This window comes from Hippopotamus amphibius, chromosome 1 (genome assembly GCF_030028045.1).
Source record: "Hippopotamus amphibius kiboko isolate mHipAmp2 chromosome 1, mHipAmp2.hap2, whole genome shotgun sequence".
Lineage (NCBI taxonomy): Eukaryota > Metazoa > Chordata > Mammalia > Artiodactyla > Hippopotamidae > Hippopotamus > Hippopotamus amphibius.
The window spans coordinates 61,644,209-61,663,749 of NC_080186.1; the positions used below are offsets into that span (position 1 = coordinate 61,644,209).

The 19,541-nt window shown below is 35.2% G+C and overlaps 1 protein-coding gene across 1 annotated transcript in view; it reads left to right on the forward strand.

Moving 5' to 3' along the window:
• The window catches only part of TTLL7 (tubulin tyrosine ligase like 7), a 152,685-nt gene that overhangs the window by 91,732 nt on the left and 41,412 nt on the right, over positions 1–19,541 (forward strand). Inside the window, exons 14-18 of the mRNA XM_057714942.1 lie at positions 4,498–4,584; positions 7,920–8,115; positions 11,585–11,775; positions 12,830–12,964; positions 14,754–14,834. Of these exons, the coding sequence (XP_057570925.1) occupies positions 4,498–4,584; positions 7,920–8,115; positions 11,585–11,775; positions 12,830–12,964; positions 14,754–14,834 (690 nt within the window). The remainder of the gene's footprint in view (positions 1–4,497; positions 4,585–7,919; positions 8,116–11,584; positions 11,776–12,829; positions 12,965–14,753; positions 14,835–19,541) is intronic.

The window sequence follows — 19,541 nt, forward strand, 5'->3', positions numbered from 1 at the left end:
TAATAGTCTACCTGAATTGGTATTTCACCACTTCATAGACCATATAAGGACCATGACAGTTTAGTTTCATTTAGTGCCTCCGTCCAGACTTTGTACACATCATATACTTTTTTTTACGTATGTTGTAAACCTCAAAATATATTGTTATTGTTATCTAAGCAGTCAGTGGTATTAAACTGTTTTCTAAATAGCTTTTCATATTTACTAACATATTTACCCTTTTTGTGTTCTTCATTCCATCATGCAGATTCGTGCTTTGGACAAGAGTTGTCTTCCTTTAGTTTGAAGAAATTGTCTTTAGTATTTCAGATTCCTTATAGCATGAGTGTAGTGACGATGAATTTTCTGTTTTTTTTTTTTCTTGGTCTGCAATTGTCTGTTATTCTGCCTTCATTTAAAATTGTAGTTTAACTTGGTATAGAATTCTGTTTTGACAGGCTTTTTAATCCCAGCACATCTGAGTGTAATATGTTTGTTTTTTAATTTCCTGGCTGCTTTTTTCTTTATTTTCAGAATTTTGACCTTGATATCTCTGTGTGTGGTTTTCTTTGTATTCAACCTACTCATAGTTTTCTCAACCTTTTGAAGCTGTGGGTTCATCTCTTTCATTGGTTTGGAAAATTCTCCTTTGTTATTCCTTCAGGTTTTTTGCTGCATTTTTTGCTGCATTATTTTGTATATTGTCTCTTTATGGGACTCTCATTACACATATTAGATCACATACAGTTGGCCCTCTGTGTCCGCAGGTTCTGCATCTGTGGATTCAACCAGCTGCGGATTAAAAGTATTTGGAAAAAAATTCCAGAAACTTCCAAAAAAGGAAAACTTGAATTTGGCATGCTCCAGCAACTACTTATGTAGCATTTGCGTTGTATTTATAACTATTTACAAGGCATTTACTTTGTATTAAGTATTATAAGTAATCTAGAGATGATTTAAAATATATAGGAAGATGTGTGTAGGTTATATGCAAATACTGCACCATTTGATATGAGGAACTTGAGCATCCATGGATTTTGGTATCGGAAGGAGGTTCTGGAACCAATCCCATGGGTACTGAGGGACAACTCTATCTTTGATGCTCTGTTCTGTTTTCCTCTCTCTCTCTCTCTCAATCTGTCCTTCAGTTTGGATTATTTTATTGACAAATCTTCACTGTGTCCAGTCTGCCAGTAAGCTTATCTAATCACTTCTTAATTTTAGATTATATTTTTCAACTCAAGAATATCCATTTGTCTTTTTGAACTCTGTTGCTCTATTAAAATTTGGCATCTTTCATTTTGTTCATTTTTTCATCACTTTTATTTAACATGTATATAATAATTATTTTAAAATCCTTGTCTGCTAATTTTAACATCTGGTTCATTTATTGACTTTCTTTTACTGGTGTTTTATCCTTTTTATTATGGGTCACATTTTTCTATTAGTTTGAATGTCCTACAGTTTTTATTTGTTCTACAGACATTGTTTATTAAAAAATCATAAACATTGAGCTGATACTATTTTGTCCAAAAGAAGGCATATCTTTCTTCTTTCAGGGTGCTAAGGCAAGGGGCTAATTACCTTGAGCCAAAGGAAAGTTGAACAAAAGCACAAATCAACAGCTGGGACTACATCAAACTTAAACGTTTCTGCACAGCAAAAGAAACAATCAACAAAATGAGAAGGCAACTTACAGAATGGAAGAAAATTTTTGCAAACCATATGTAGGATAAAGGGTTAATATACAAAATATATAAAGAACTCATAACTCAGTAACACACACAAAAATCAACCTGATTAAAAAAATGAGCAGAGGGACTAAATAGATAGTTTTCCAAAGAAGACATCCCAATGGCCAACAGGTACATAAAAAGATGTTCTCTGTTACTAATCATCAGGGAAATGCAAATCAATACCACAATGAGATATCACCTCACACTTGTTAGAATTGCTATCATCATGGAGACAAGAGGTAACAAGTATTGGTGAGGTAATGGATAAAAGAGAATGCTTATACTCTATTGATGGGAATGTTAATTTGTTCAACTACTAAGGAAAACAATATGGAGGTTCCTCAAACAATTAAAAAATAGACCTACCATACGATCCAGAAATTCCATTTCTGGGTATTACCCAAAGGAAATGAAAACAGGATATCAGAGAGATAAATGCACTCCCATGTTTATTGCAGCATAATTCACACTAGCCAAGTTATGGAAACAACCTAAGTGCCCATCATTGGATGAATGGATTAAGATGATATGATATAAATATACATATATGGAATATTATGTATATAATATATATTTATGGAATATATTATATACATATAATATATATGTGGAATATTTTTCAGCCATGAGAAAGAAAGAAATCCTGCCATTTGTGACAACATGGATGGACCTTGAGGGCATTATGCTAAGTGAGACGTCAGACAGAGAAAGACAAATACTGTATGATATTACTTATATGTGGAATCTAAAAAAGACAGATGCATAACAGAAAGTAAAATGGTGGTTACCAGGATTGCAGGGTGGTGGAATAGGAGAGATGTTGTTTAAGGGTACAATCTTGTAACTGGTAGTAAATAAGTTCTGGAGACCTAATACACAGTATGGTGAATATGGACAACAATACTGTATTATAATCCTCAAACTTATTTACTTAACTATTTCAATCTCAAAAAAGAAATTATAATTATGTGATGTGAGAAAGGAGCTTGCTAGTGCTAAAATGGCAATCATATTTAAATATATAAATTTATCAAATCAACATTTTGTACCCCTTAAATTTACACAATGTTGTATGTCAAAAATAAAGTTAAGAAAAAGAAAAGTTGAACTGGGGCTCAGGCTGGGTTGTAGAGTTTGTTTTAGTTTACCTCTGGTTTCAAACACCTTGAGGGTGAAATCTATTTAGTGTCTATTACAGGCCTCATTCTCTGTTGGTATCTAAGAACTGTTAAGACTACAGAGAAGTATTTCTGATTTTCCATCCATGCCTCTATCCTCTTATTCTACTACATACTCAACTAAAATTGCTATTGGAGAGATCCAGCAGGTGAAGAGAACCAGCTCTGTGGGGCTTTACTAGATGTCTCACTAGCCTACGTGACCTTTGAAAATTCCATTGGATTCTCTTATCCCCGCAGAATCTCTCTGCCTATTGTCAACCTAATCTCTGCTCATCTGTGTCCAGACTTGACAAATAAACCTAAAGTAGAAAGCAGCTACTTATTTCTGCTCTCCTAGGGAGAACTTTTCCCTCTCTAGTATAATTCCTTTTACATTACTTTTAACCGCAGCTTTCTAATGTCTTTAAAAATATGATTTTTATTTATCATCTTTTTTAGCTGTTATGATGAAAATACTGTCTATATGACCTTCTTTCTCCTAAACAGCAGAACTCCTTACTTTTTTTTTTTCCACTGAGAACTCCTTACTTTTTTTTTTTAAGCTCTTTATTGGAATATAATTGCTTTACACTGTTGTGCCAGTTTTTGAGGTACACCAAAGTGAATCAGCTGTATTCATACATATATCCCCATATCCCCTCCCTCTCCTTAGTTTTTAACTGTCTGTGCTACTGTCTTTGGAATCCATTGTAGGATTATTGTTTAATCAAAACTTTATAGTAAGAGTCTTTTGATATTTTAATAGCTAAAGCTTAGATTGGGATGAAGAGTAACCTGTTTTACAGATTTCCATTGCACAGTGAGATTTCTAATTTCTCTAAAACCCTTTGTTTTTAAAGGTTAAAAAAGAAACACAGATACAAATCTAATATATAAATGAAGATGTGATTTTTTATAGGTTGAATAAGTAACTCAGTGAAAGCAGTTAACTATACCTTTTCTAGTATAGCTGTTGTACTCCTATTGCTGTGGTTTGCTCACCATCCACTTGGGTGTATGTTCTTATAACGCTACCCTTTAACTTCAAAGTGACTCTAAAAGAGCATAAGAAAAGGCCTATAGAATGAAAACTTTTCATAAATTTGTAAAGATACACTTGTGCAATAGTTAAAAATTTGAAAGTTTTGTTAAATTTTGCCTATTACCTAAATATTAACATTAGATTATTCTAAATGAAACTATTAGGCCAGTCATCAGTGTTCTTCCTGAACCTGTAATATTATTTTGTACTAATCAATACAGAAATGATTGATGAAATTGTGGTTTGGAAAAATTAAAGTGAACTTTAAGAGATTTTAAAGTGTCTAATAGGCTAATTGATTGAAGTATTGTGTTCTAAGATTTTAATAGTATTCTAAACATAAGGACATATTTGTTTATGATAATCAATACTAATAGATTTCAGCTAAGTATTATTTTTATTGGCGGGTTTTAGTGAAAGTTTCTTCAAGAGAGTTTTCCATGACCCTTTATTTCTCATTTGATCTGAGCAGTCTTTCTTAAATAGTTTTCAGAGTCCTTGTACACGAGATTAATAATCTTTTAATTAATAAATTCTGGAGTCCACAAGTGATCATGATTTTAATTAAATATTTTATAAGGAGGAAGATATTTTGGATCTTCTGGAACAATGTGAAATTGATGATGAAAAACTGATGGGCAAAACTGCGAAGTCTCGGGGACCGAAGGTACAGTACCTCTACCTTCCTTAATAGCAGAGTAGACGCCACTAGGACAGGTGATTTTCACTTCGTATTTCTCACTATAAGAATGATTGATGCCACTTTCAAGGAACTTTGTGAACTAGTTTCCAGTGAAGATAGAATTGGGAAGATGACGTTTTCTTATACTCAGGAGAAGCTTTGTTTTGTTTTGTTAGTTTGCCTCATTTTCTGATTGTTTCCATGATCTAGTAAAAGCCCTATGAGTCAGGGCCAAGCGGGACCTAGAGCTGACACGCTCACTCTGTACTCAGTATTGTGTCCTTATCTCTAGACATATAATTATCAGAGACGTGTAGCATTGTAGATAAGGCAAATCATGACTTTAGAGACGCTAACGGGGAGCCCCATCTTTTGCTGGCCCAGCAGTATTGAAATTTTGTGAGGTAAACTGGTTACAGTTTCTAGGAAAACATCAAAAGCTGTCATGCTGGCAAAAATACACAGGTGTTTGCTTTACCTTCATCTGTTCTGTGGTGCTGACCTCCATGTGCTCTCTTGTTATATGTCAAAGTCCTTGCTGGTAGAGTAGAAAAAGTTGAATTTGTAAAGTCTTGGAAAGTTTTTTCATTCTCCTTTTTTTCACTTTACATTTCAGCAATACTAAGCTCTTACTATGTCCTCACATACATCATGCTCTGTCATGCTTTCATGCTTTTTCTATACGCCTGGAATGCCTGCCCGTTATTAAAATTTTTGTATATTAGTTATTTAGCAATCTGGAAAACCAGATATCAGGCAACCTGGGGGCACAATATTCATGGCAGACTGGCAAATGCAAAGGCTCTAAGTCAGTCTTCTACTGTCTTATGTTTTCCTTTGCTTCATCAAATAAGGCTTATCATTCAAATAAAAATATAACCTCCTAGAGGGCAGAATTCACACTGTGTATTTTTCAACCCCTCTTATTCCAGGCAAATGGTAGGAACTAACGATGTATTCGCTGAAATGAAATGAATTGGTTAGTTCCTATAGTTATTAATACCAGAAATATTTTGAAGTGTTGAAAGCTACATAATCAGCCTGAAGTAAAAGTATTTTTATAACGTCTAACCTTACATATACCGGGGGTGTGGGGTAAGCCAAACTTCAAAGCAGCCTTTCCTTTTTAGAGGGGTGTTATATGCCAAACATTGATTTCCAGTATCTTTACTGGTAGAATAATTGAAGGTTATCAAGGTTAAATGAAACTTGTACTGGGAGAAATAACTTTTCACTTGTTCAAGAATCTAAGAAATATTAATTAGCTACATAAATAATATCACATAAAGTGTTAGCAATGTTCTTCAGCCAGGTGCCAGTTACTTGGTATTTGTTTTATTGTTCTTTGTGCCATTTATATATATTTTTAATACATGAGTCGGTTCGTAATACAATTGGATCTAAAAATAAATGGTATGGTTTGTGTTGGAACTCAGTGCCGGTTTACAAATTGTTTGTAGTTAGGGCACTGTTTGGAGTTTATGCTGCTGTGACTTCTTATTAATTATTGCTTTAACAGTGTATTGGTTAACAAGTCCCAAATGCATATATGACACAAAGGTTCAGCTATCCGTTTCCCTTTGTGATTCTTTATAGGATCGAATAACTCATTATGTAGTCCAGCTCCTTAAGAAACTTTAAAGCTGTTTGCCTACATGAAGGAAGGCACTACTAGCAAGCCTGATTGTGCCACTGTTTCTTCTGGGTATGCTAGACTTCTGAAGAAACATCCTTCCTCTAGAATTCATATTCCTTAAGACTATCAAAATGTTTGATGATTGTGTTACTGGTAAATGTTTTTATGCATATCTCTTTGAACATTGTTAGTGTTCAGTAAATATTAGACTATCAAAAGGAGAACATACTTTTAAACACAAGTTGGTACTTTAGTGTATTAAACTACTTCCCTGCTTTGGTTATTTTTCATCCTTTGCTAAGACAGTAACTTTAAGAAGATCATGCTTTGGCTTACTATGTATTCCAGGCACTTCATGAAATGCTATTTCTTTCTTTATCTTTCATCCTACACTGTTCCATAAGAGGATATACCTTATTTCAGTGAAATCCCAGGGTAACCAAGGATTTCATTATTGTGTATGTTAACATCAAAACATTTTTGTTTGATTTAACAGAGAACAAGAAACTAGTATACATAACTTCAGGAACCTTCCCCAGCAGGAATAAGAGGCATGTGGCATGTGTAATTGTCTCTTAAAATGACTAAGTTACAAAACTGTCTTGCTCTTGGTTGTGCACATTCTTTCTGAAGTGAAGATGTCCCACTTCCCTTACCTTTCATCCCTTCAGATGGCGTCATTGGAAACACATTGACTGGGAGATTCGGAGACAGTTGATTCTGATGGAGATATTGAAACATGATAGCATGGCATTTTGAATCTTTACAGATTTACCCATCTGTGTGGCACTTATCCTCTAAAACATTTATGCCATACTGATTTTTACAGTATATCCCTTTTTAAAAATGTAGTGTGGGGAATGAAAAGCAATGTTACTCCATTATGGCCAGACCCTATGTGTCAGAGGTAGGAATCCTCCAAGAAAAGATGTGAGTTTGTGCATGGCCAATTTGGAAAGTGGATAATTCACTAAAGATTTTTATTTCTAAAAAAGTCCAAAGCGAAATTAGACATGTGAGGAATACCTTGGTTCTTGTTGCATATTATCTGAGTGTATTGGGCTCATAGGCCTTGTTTTAAGATGTGGCCTACTTTATGGATAGTGGATTATGGTACTTATAGTGCTTCATCTGGCTGCTGCTTCCTTATTTTATTTTTGCCTCTCTTGCCCCTCCTTCCCCTCCTTCTCTCTCTCTCTGTCTCTCTCTCTCTCACTCACTCACACACACACACACAAACACACGAGTGCACACACACACATGCACATTTATTGACTGACTTTGAACATTAGGGATACAACAAAGGTACACCTCTGAGTCTTGATGAGTAATGAGGAATCTCTCTGCATGGAATGAAGAAAAGCTATGTTTAATTTTTATATTTTTATCTCAAATGTTTTTTCATTTATTTTGTCATTCTTTGTGGATGTTTTGGTCCTTTATTTGAATCATGCAGAAACAACATTTTCCTCATCATGACTGAACTATATTATTTAAGAAAGACTATTTCACAGAAACAGAACAATTAGTGGATAGCATTAAAGCAATAGTATCAATGCTTTGGGGAATTTTTTCGGCTTAAGTGAAAAGCAGTAATCATAAGTGGGAAATTAAAAATAGTAACTAATCATGTGAATAAGCCTTTTTGAATTCTAACAAAATAACACATTTCCTTCCATGTTAGCCTCTGTGTTCCATGCCTGAGAGTACGGAGATAACAAAAAGACAGAAGTACTACAGCAGTGACAGCAGCTATGGTAGTAGCAGCTCTTCAGAAGCAGAAGAAAATGAAAAAGAAGACTACCAAAATAAGAAAAGAGAAAAGCAAGTTACATATAATTTTAAACAGTCCAACCACTGCAAATTAATCCAACCATCCAGTAAGTTAGTTTCTTCTAATTTAGTTATGTGAAGAATTATGGAACAGAAATTATTGAACTCAATAAAAAGACCTTGGGTCAAATGAACCCTTGTGTGTGAGGAGACCTGGATTCTATTCCATTTCCTTCCCCAAGCGGATCTCAATTAGGTCTGGATGCTACAATCCCTTTCAGGGTCTGCAAATAGAAAACAAAACAGTTGACCTAAGGATCTCTATAGTCCATTCATTTATATTTCAGAGTTTCTGTTAAGTCCTAGATTTCTGCATGAATTGTATAAAATGTGCTTCATGATCGATCTGATGATTGCATTCTTTTTTAAGCCCAAATATTCTCTCATTCCATTCCCCACTGTGTCACTCATTTTGTTTTATATTCTCACCTGTTTTTAAAAATGTGTATGTATTTCTAGGCATTTGACTTGAATGTATCTGTGAGCCACACAACTGTAAAATAGTTGAAGTTTTGTTCCCTCCCATTTTCGTCGTGGGTAAGCAGTCGGGGCTTTGGTGTACAGGAAGTATTCAGGAGAGGAACCAACCACCTTCTCTGTCTCCTTCCTTTCCTGCTGCCTTTTTCCTCTTTCATCCTTTAGTCCTTTTCCCATTTTCTATCTCTTCCATTCTCCTGTCTTTCATTCCTTCTTCAATCCCAAATGTCCACTATTATATCTGGATTCTTCTTTCATCCCCAGATGTCCATTGTGGTATTGCTATTGCCAGGCTCAGTCGGATATCCATTCCTGATGCTGCATCCAGTGCAGGACTTCTCTTAACCACTGTCTCTCATCTCTCTGTTTGCCTTGTCCTCCATTGCCCTAGGGCTCCACAGAGGGGCTGGTTCAATCACGTGATAAACACATTTCTGAGCCTTTGTTGCTCTATCTCCAGCATTGGTTTAATATGTTAGTTACCTGATAATGTGTATGTTTTAAACCTGGCCTTCCATACTTATAAGAAAATGCATAAGGAATGCAGAACTAATAGATGAAGATTTTTAATGGTCTTTCTTTTACTTCCAAATTATTCCGTAAAGATACATACTAATGTTCCTGTCTTTAAGGGCTTATGTGTTTGGAGGTGAAATAATGTATCACGTTCGACTTCATTTGTTTATCTACTCCTTTAATATATGTTTATTGAGCACCTGTTTCAGAGTTTGTAAGCTATTTTATCCATTATTTCCTTTTTTCTTAAAGACTCCTTAAGTACTTTCAGTGTTTCTCTATGTAAGTATGGCTCTGTTTCTCTTTTGAAATCTGACATTGTTCTGCCCAGATTTCATCAGTTTTGGAGCCCCTTTTCTATCGGCTAATGTGTGTAATCCCAATAGCATGAACTGACAGAGGATAAGGGTAGGGGTGAGAAAAAATTGCTAGGGCTCCTATAGCTCTGAGATTCTTCTTTCTTCTCAGACCAATAGGTTAATAAATTGAGATCAGACAAAGAGTGTACTAAAAATGTTTTTAAGTATAAATTCACACTTTAATGCTAATCTAATTCAATTAATATCTTTCTCCTTATTAGTTATATTTTGTTTTTATAGTAATTAAGTGTTACAACAAGGGTTTCAATTTGTGTTATATTCTCTCTTTAATCTAACACTAAGGGATATTATAGCCTCCTTGAGTTTTTTCTCCAGAGGGATGTTGATAATCGAGGACAAAATCCAGATTATGTGCAACAATTTCTGTTGTAGGTAGTTAGTTTAGGAAATTTAAATTTCTTACAGTACCAAAGGATATATTTAGATTTGATATATGGCAGTCCTGTGCAAAACTACACAAAGCATTTTTTTCTCAGATACTTTGTTTATGTAACCATTTTTTTGTTAATCTACTTAAATATCATTGGCATGTCTAGCTACCTATTCTGTCTGAATTCTAGTGTATGCAGAGGAAAAAATGGAAATCTCTGGTGACTCAAGGGAAAGGATATTTCCTTATGCAGCTATGATCAGATTATACATGTCCAAACCATCATCGTAAGCCCTTGAAAAAAGCAGGGCCACGGTGTAGGTATTAGTACATACTTATAGGTATTTCTTAGTAGAAGATCGACCAATGGTATGTTCCCCACACAGCCCTTTTCAGAAGCACCGTTCTTTCAAAAACTAGTGTGACTTTCAGGTTCAGAAGGAGGTTAATAGTTGGAACAAATGGAAGTCTTTTTTTTTTAACATCTTTTATAGCTTGAATGAGTATTTTTTTTGTACTTTCCAGAACCAAATGAAGACTATTAGACTTATCATCAATTCAAAATATTCTTTAAAAAAACTTCCCTAAATATCAGGTTCATGTCCATTGCCTATGTGAAGGTTTAAATTTTTTTCAACAGTTAATGAAGAGAAATATTTGGGTATTCAACCTAACTTTGTGTGAGTTTTATTAAATTATTTAATTAATGAAGAGTGAAATATTTCCCAAGCAGAGAGAAAATATATAACAGAGGGTATATAGAATATATGTGCTAGGAAAGGTATAAATGTTGATAATATTGAGTGATATTCTATTTCTCTGTGTCAAGAATTAAAATTTACCTGAAATAGTTGGTTCTCTCTTTTCAAATGTTCTCAATATGCACTGGGGAAGATATTCTATGGTTTTCTCTAGTTGTTCTGATAACAAACCCTTTTGATCCAGACAGTTTTTCTTCACTTAAATCTTTTACTATAGGAATTTAAATCTAATATTTTAAATTCTTCTGTCCTGTGAATAAGAAGACTTTTCTGTCTAGTACTACTCTTGTAATAACCAGTTATATATTTAAACTTCACTAGGATAATCTTTGTTTTTCTTCTGTTTTATTGTTATTATTTTATTCTCATGGGCCCTAAATTTTATAACATCCATTTATCCTGGCCATTCTATAGACTCTTATCCATTTTCCCCTATGAATCCTGCTGTAAAATAGTCTGTTTCTAACCTCTATACAGAGTCAAATAAGTGACCAGTGTAATCCAAAGATAGTGGATGGCATCATGACATTATAGAAAGAGGGAGGACACTGGCATCAAGTCAGGATTTAACTCTGAACTTGGCAACTTTCTGGTCATGTGACCTTGAGAAAGTTCTTCTCTGAGTCTCCAGGTGATGGAGGTTTGCACTTCAGAGGGTTTCTGTGAGAACAAAGATGAAAGTGTAGCACCTAGAATGATGCCTGACTTATAGAAGCCGCTCCATACACGTTAGCTTTTCTTTCTTCTTGTCCTTTTATGTCATGTTTCAAGAATAGAACATTAAAGTACCATTTAAGTATTATTCTCATGATAGCCATTCTTTATGGATGACAGGTTCTGTACCAAGTTCAGTGTTTACATTGGAGAATTAACTCCAAACTCATATTCTCATGATGATGGCTGTGCTTTGACATTTCCTGCCACCCTGCTAGTCGTTAGTGTGTGTAGATCCAATACAGTGGAGAACGTCTAACTCTGCTGTTGTGTGATCCCTCTTCTCCATCATCCGTAGGCTCCATGAGGCGTTCGGTCAGTTGCCCTCGGTCCATCTCTTCTCAGTCACCGTCCAGCGCAGACAGCCGCCCCTTTTCTGCTCAGCAGGTGCTGTCAGCATCCCGGTCAACTTCAGGGTCTCGGTCACACTCTTTAAACCGTGCTTCCTCCTACGTGAGGCATCTGCCTCAAACTACTGACTCTCCTATGGTAAGTGTTCCATTTTGCTCCCCTGAGATTAGCGCTGTACTCAGGATTTAGGTGGCAAAGGGATTAGCTGGGAGGAGGGCAGACTGAACTTCAGATCCTTTCTGTAATTCTACTCATAGTCTCCTGGAATTTGAATTATTCATCTTTCTTCATCTCTAACTGAATATGGACTCTTAAAAGGCAGGCTTCACTGTATCACAGAACTTGAGGATAAATACTGAGAACAGTATTTTATTTTCCGTTTGCTGATGGAGTAGGATAATTTTGTTCAAGATTGGCTAAGTAAATATGTGATTTTGCAGTGTAGTGTACAGTATATCCGTAAATTTAGGGAAATTTGTTGTATGGAAAATTTTCCTTAATGGGACTATTGATTAATAAGTTAAAAAAATAAACTATTGGTAAATTATCCTTAAGCACTGAAGTATGGCATTGTTTATAATGTTTTCTGTATATTATATATATATGTGCATATATGTGTGTGTGTATGTGTGTGTGTGTGTGTGTATAACTTAGCATAAATCCCAGAGATTCAATATTGAAGAAGTCAATGAATTTATTTTGCAACCAGGTTTACTTCTAAATGCTTAAATAGGCATCTCTATGTACCTTCACATAGACCTGGGACTTATTTAATTTGTTTATTTAATTTGGATGTTGCTTCCAAAGGGAAGAGTAGGAAAAATATAAGTGAATGAATTTCACTGGGTAACAATGAATGCTTTTTTTTTCTAATCAAGAATTGCCTAAGTTATATGTAGGAAATGAAACTGACCAGGAATTCTTTTTTAAACACTCATATTTTTGTTTTCGTATTTTGAGCTTCATAAAATACCAACTGTGTGGAGGTGTGAAAGACACTCTTGTGAAATCATATCATTAAAATCCTAAGATTTTAATGCTAAGAATAAATGTAAAAACATTATTTTCTTCCTTTTTCATTGTTATTGTTTCAATTAAAAGTGCATCATTTTCACCTAGAAATATCTTTCAGATTATAGTGGCACAATGAAATAAGACCCCCTCCAAATATCTGTATTCTTTCAAATTTAAGAGTGAGTCTTTGCGGCAACTGAGACCAAAAGAACAAGAAGACGATTTAACAAGTCAGACCTTATTTGTTCTCAAGGACATGAAGATCCGGTTTCCAGGAAAATCAGATGCAGAATCATTACTTCTGATAGAAGATGTGAGTATTTGATGTATATAAGATTCCAAGGAGTTCATACCTTTTTATTCTTCTTCTTAAAATATTAAAGTTTATTTCCTGATGGCATTATCCTCAATGACATTAGTAAACTTAATTGATGTTCTTTTCAACCTCCACAAGCTTTAGAAGATACAGGGGTTATTTTCATTATTATGATTCATGAGCAATGAGATTACATTTATAATCAGCAATGCAAAATATCTTTTAGTGTGTAGTCCTATTTTCATGATGCTTCATCAAGTGAAAATAATTAGTGTTAAATAATTATTGTTCTTTATGATTAAAGACACATCAAGTTAAGCCTACTTCTGTAAAGATTTAGAAAGATCTAATATGGAATGATATACTAAAGAAAAAAGTGGGGCCGTGGGCATAAAGTGTCAAAAATATTTTGATGTGAGACCTTGAATGGTTAAGTCAAATTTTGAAATGGCTCATGTTGTGCATGCTTTCTTGTTACACACGCATTTGCACCACCCAGTGGAGTGTTCTAAAATGGCAGAGTCCTAAAATTCACATTAAAGTCAACGACTTACTCCTAATTTAGAAAGAAGGTCCAAGTTATTCAAATATTTTTGGTGAAAGAAAATTTCTTCACTCAAAATTCTATTTCTTCATTCAAGCATCCTTTTCAAATTGTCATTCTTAGATAACTCCTCAGTAACAGAACTTTGTTTTCTGGTTTCCCTGTTGTTTTTTATCCAGAGAAGAAGGCACCATCTAGTGGCCAGTTAAAAAATCCACAGCCACGCATTTTTGACTTTTTTCATTTTTTAGCTCTACTTTAGACCTGTCTAAAGCACTGTCTAGAAACAAAACAAACAAAAAACAATAATGAAAAAGACTTTCTTAGTTAAAAAAATCAGTAATGGCAATTTGTATTTTGTAATCGTAACCAAAACCCCCAAATATTATGCATTGTGTTTGTTATATATTTTTTAAAAAGTGAAAATGGTATATTGTTTGCAAGTGAGGTGCTATTTGTTACATGAAGAGAAAAGGAAGAAAAATGAGCATTAGTTGTAAAGCATTATGCTAGATATATTTTTATTTACACAAGTTATTTTATTCAATAAAGTAGAGCCAATGTCTTTGTATCAGACATTTTATTTATATTTCTTAGAGATATAAATTATATACTACCTTTTTGAATCAGGAAAATGAAAAATTAGATAGTCCAAGAGTAGAACTAATATTTGTGGCTACTGTGATTGTTCTATAAAGAACATGTGTGTAGGCTTATATAATTGATAAAAGATAATAATTACATAGACATTAGATTATTTACTATATGTTTACTTATGGAGTAACTATTTTAATCTATTTGTTATAGTTATATAACTAGAATATGTATTCAGAAATTTTGCAGATTTGCACAAAAACAAAACAAGGGGATAACAGAATCCTGATTATGTATAGGCTATCTTCTAATGTATTATTGAATATTTTGTTATTATGAATAATGTTGTAAGTACAACATCATTGGAATTAACTGAAATTAAATTCTTGGAATTAAAATGAAAAAATCTGTCTTGGGCTTCTTTGCAAACCTTATATTCCTGAAGACATTTGACTTTCATTCATTAGAAGTTGTGTGTTTTTTATGGCAAGAAGAGAAGAACTTTAAATTCAGATGGCTTCTTTACCTTATGTTAAAAGTCTTTTCATGTCTTTTTATGAAAGTAGACATTCTTTATTGCAAATAGTATTATAGTGCATTTCACCAATTAATTAGATTAAATTTCTTGATGTTTCTCCCCCAAAACAGATAGTTGATAACTGGAAGTATCATAAAACAAAAGTGGCTTCATATTGGCTCATAAAATTGGACTCTGTAAAACAACGAAAAGTGAGTAATGAATACCCCAAAACAGGTTTGCTCTTTTGGATTACGTATTAAGCTAGGATCATTAAGCCACATTCATAATCAAACTATATATGTGCTCATTTGTTTACTCATTTCCTCAACAGATATTTATCGTGTATCTACTATGTTTCAGGCACTGTTCTAGCTTCCGAGGATAAACAAGTGGGTTAAAAAAGAATTCCGTATTCTCATAGAGGTTATATTCTAGTTAAGGTGTTTGATAATAAACCAATATATAATAGAATATAAGGTAGTATCAAGTACTATGAAGAAAAATAAATCAGGATTAAAAAATTGAGAGAAGGTGACCTAAATGAAATGAGAAAAATACTATGGAGACATCTGTAGGTACAATGCATCAGGCAGAGGGAAGAGCAGATACAGGGGCCCTGGGATAGAAGTTACCCTGATGTGTCCATGAGACAGGAGACATCATTTATTTCCTTGTTTATAGAATATTTGGTTTGTGCTGGTGGAGAGTGAGTGATGTGGTGGTGACAGTTGGAGTGGGGTAGATAAGCAGGGATCAGATCACAACTTTAAAGTTTTATTCCAAGTGATGAAAAACCACTGAAAAATTTTGAGCAGTGGAGTTATGTAGTCTGGTTTATAATTTAGAAGGATCAGGCGAGTGTCTTGTGAAGAATAGAACTAGGGGAGAAGGAATGTGGCAGAACAGAAGTAGAGACCAGGTAGAAGATTTTTAGAGTAACTGAAACAAGAGCTAATGGTTGCTTAGCTAGGGTGGTAACTGCATTGGGTGGATGCTGGAGAAAGAGCAGGGCTTTGTTGTTCCTGTTGTTTTGTTTTACTTTCTTTTCTTTTTTTTTTTCCTGCGTTGAGTCTTTGTTGCTGTGCGCAGGCTTTCTATAGTTGTGGTGAGCGGGGGCTACTCTTCATTGCAGTGCGCGGGCTTCTCATTGCGGTGGCTTCTCTTGTTGCCGAGCATGGGCTCTAGGCGCGTGGGCTTCAGTAGTTGTAGCCCGTGGGGTCAGTAGTTGAGGCTCACGGGCTCAGTAGTGTGGCTCATGGGCTCTAGAGGGCAGGCTCAGTAGTTGTGGTGCACAGGCTTCGTTGCTCTGTGACATGTGGAACCAGTGTCCCCTACATTGGTTGGTGGACTCTTAACCACCACACCACCAGGGAAGCCCTGGGCCACTTCTATATGTAGAAATCAGAGAGATGGGTGGAGGGATTAATATAAGGGGACTGAGAAGGAGCAGCCAGTAAAGTATGAAAAAGCCACGAGAACTGGGGGTCCTTGAAACCAAGTAAAGAAATTATTTCAGGGATGGAGTGATCAACAGAGTCAGATGTTGCTGATAGGAGGTATAAGATGAGCACCAAGGCCTGGCTGTTGTTTTTGACAACTTGGAGGTTAACGGTTACCTGACCATAACAAATTCAGGGGAGGTGGGGAGTAACACTTGAGTGGAGTAGGTTCAAGAAATGGGAAAAAACACAGCTAGTGCAGGCACTTTTTCAAGGAATTTTGCTATAGGGGGAAAGGGAAACGTGGTGGTAGCTAGGGAGGGATGTGGGTTAAGGACAAAGTTGTGTTTTTTTTGTTTTTTGTTTTTTGTTTTTTTAAGATGAAGCTATTTACAGTTAGTTGCTGATGAGAATGATCTAGAAGAGAGGAATGGTACAGGAAAGAGAGGTGATAGAAAATCCTCGAGTAAGTAAGCTGGTAAGGTTTGTCCTAATTGGGAGCATTTATTCTAATAAGAGGGAAGGTAGTGTCTGTGGTGTGGTGGTTTTCTTCTGATGGGGAGAGGCTTCAGCGATTTGAGGAGACAGTACAGTATCTCAGAGAGTAGGAGAAGGCAGTGGTCAGCAGCCTGAGGGACCCATAGATGCGTTGCAGTGTTATTTGGGGGGAGATGTACTATTCAGCAGCTTTAGTGAAGTGGCTGTATTTCTAAGTAATGCAAACTATCACTTCCCCTTTCTAGGCTTTGCTGCTAATAAGCTGAAAGTTGACACTGATCAAATGATGACCTTCAAATTATGTACTTTCCTCTGAGTAAACTGAACTCATTATTAAGCATTAATTCATTCAACAAAGGACAACTTAGTGTCCTGTCATGTGCCAAACACTGTGCTGCTGTTGAGGAGGGTGTAACAAAGCTGGTAACAGAGGTAGATTGAAAACATACTGTAAGCCCAGAATTCATGTTTGCCAAGTCACTAACTGTGGCCTTGATTCATTAAAATAAGGACCTCTTATTGGAATTGGAACCCTGAATCTTTTCAAGTCCATGTCCTTTTCATAACCTAGAAGATAAAAAAGTTTAGGTAAGTTGGTAATTAAAACAAAATAGATAGCCCAGAAACAGATTAAAATATTTATAAGATATTAATACATGATAAATGTGACATTTCAAATCAGTGGACTAAAGATCATTTTTTCCCCTAAATGATACTAAAACAATTGTCTACCTATTTATAAGAAAATTAAGTTGGAGCCTTACCTCTCATCATATGCAGAAATAAATTCCAGATTATAGTTTTTTATGTAAAAAATATTAAAAGTTTAAAATAAAATATAGAAAGCTATGTTTTTAATCTTAGAAAGAGGAAACAACTTCTTAAGAAAGACAGGTTTTAGAACCCAGAAATCTTAAAGGAAAAGAATGACAGATTTGATGACATAAAAACTTAATGGATGGGAAAAGATGTCTTAAACCAGGTTAAAAAGCAGAAGTGGTGAGGAGAATGGGTGGCAGGGGAAAGGGGTGCATGTTGAAGAGGACAGACATTTGCAGCACATAAACAGAAAGTAGCAGGAGTAAACCAGTACTTCCTACAGATCAATTAGCAAAAGACAAACTATCCTGTAAAAGTTAATAAATACAATGGAAAAGCATATAAAAAAGCCATGAAAAGACAGTTTATGGATCTTCAAATAGCCCATTGACATGTAAATAGATCCTTGTCCTCACTAATGATGAAGGAAAAGCAAGTAAAAAACATCATATTGGCAAAAGTTAATGACATAATATCCAGTGATGGAAATAGTGTGGATAAAAGGGCCTTTATTATACTATTAGAGAGAGAACACATTGGTACTGCTCTTTAGAAAGGTAGTTTGCTGTATCTATTAAAATTACAAATGTTCACAACCATATGACTCAGCAAAACCACTTCCAGTGTTCTGTCCTACAGAATAATAGTCTGTATAAAATGTACGTATAATAAACAGATGGGACCTAATGAAACTTCAAAGCTTTTGCACAGCAAAAGAAACCATAAACAAGACAAGAAGACAACCCTCAGAATGGGAGAAAGTATTTGCCAACGAAGCAAGTGACAAAGGATTAATCTCCAAAAATATACAAGCAGCTCATGCATCTTAATACCAAAAAAGCAAATAACCCAATCCACAAGTGGGCAGAAGACCTAAATAGACATTTCTCCAAAGAAGACATGCAGATGGCTAACAGACACATGAAAAGATGCTCAACATCACTAATCATTAGAGAAATGCAAGTCGAAACCACAATGAGGTATCACCTCACACCGGTCAGAATGGCCATCATCAAAAAATCTAGAAACAACAAATGTTGGAGAGGGTGTGGACAAAAGGGAATCCTCCTGCACTGTTGGTGGGAATGTAAATTGATACAGCCACTATGGAGAACAGTATGGAGGTTCCTTAAAAAACTACAAATAGAACTACCATATGACCAAGTAATCCCACTCCTGGGCATACACCCTGAGAAAACCATCATCCAAAAAGAAACATGTACCACAATGTTCACTGCAGCATTATTTACAACAGCCAGGACATGGCAGCAACCTAAATGCCCATCAACAGATGAAGGGATAAAGAAGATGTGGCACATATATACAATGGAATATTACTCAGCCATAAAAAGGAATGAAATTGAGTTATTTGTAGTAAAGTGGATGGACCTAGAGTCTGTCATACAGAGTGAAGTAAGCCAGAAAGAGAAAAACAAATACCATATGCTAACTCATATATATGGAATCTAAAAATGGTACTGATAAACCCAGTGACAGGGCAAGAATAAAGATGTGGACATAGAGAACGGACTTGAGGACACATGTGGGGTGTGAAAGGGAAGGTGGGATGAAGCAAGAGAGTAGCACTGACATATATACACTACCAACTGTAAAATAGATAGCTAGTGGGAAGCTGCTGCATAACCCAGGGCGATCAACTCAATGATAGGTGATGACTTAGAGGGCTGAGATAGGGAGGGGGGGAAGGAGTTGCGGGAGGGAGGAAATATGGGGACATATGTATAAATACAGCTGATTCACTTTGTTGTACACCAAAAACTGGCACAACAGTGTAAAGCAATTATATTCCAATAAAGAGCTTAAAATATAGATAATTAAAAAATGTATGTATAAAAGATTAATGCACATGAGCATTCACTGCAGTGATATTTCTGCAGGCAAAACATTTGAAGCAGCCTAAATATGTGTTCATAGGTTTATGGTTAAATTATGGTACATCCATCCTATTTAGTTGTGTTAAATTGAGTACTATTCTGGAATCATAGATCTTAACTTGAGATATAGCACAAGACTGTGACTTGTGACCTATGGAACATACATACGTTGATAAAATTGGCCAAACTTTACTCATCATGAGTGAAGAATATAAGCAATAAGCAGCCACCAAGTGCATGGTTTCTGGGAGGCCACGAGTCTTTC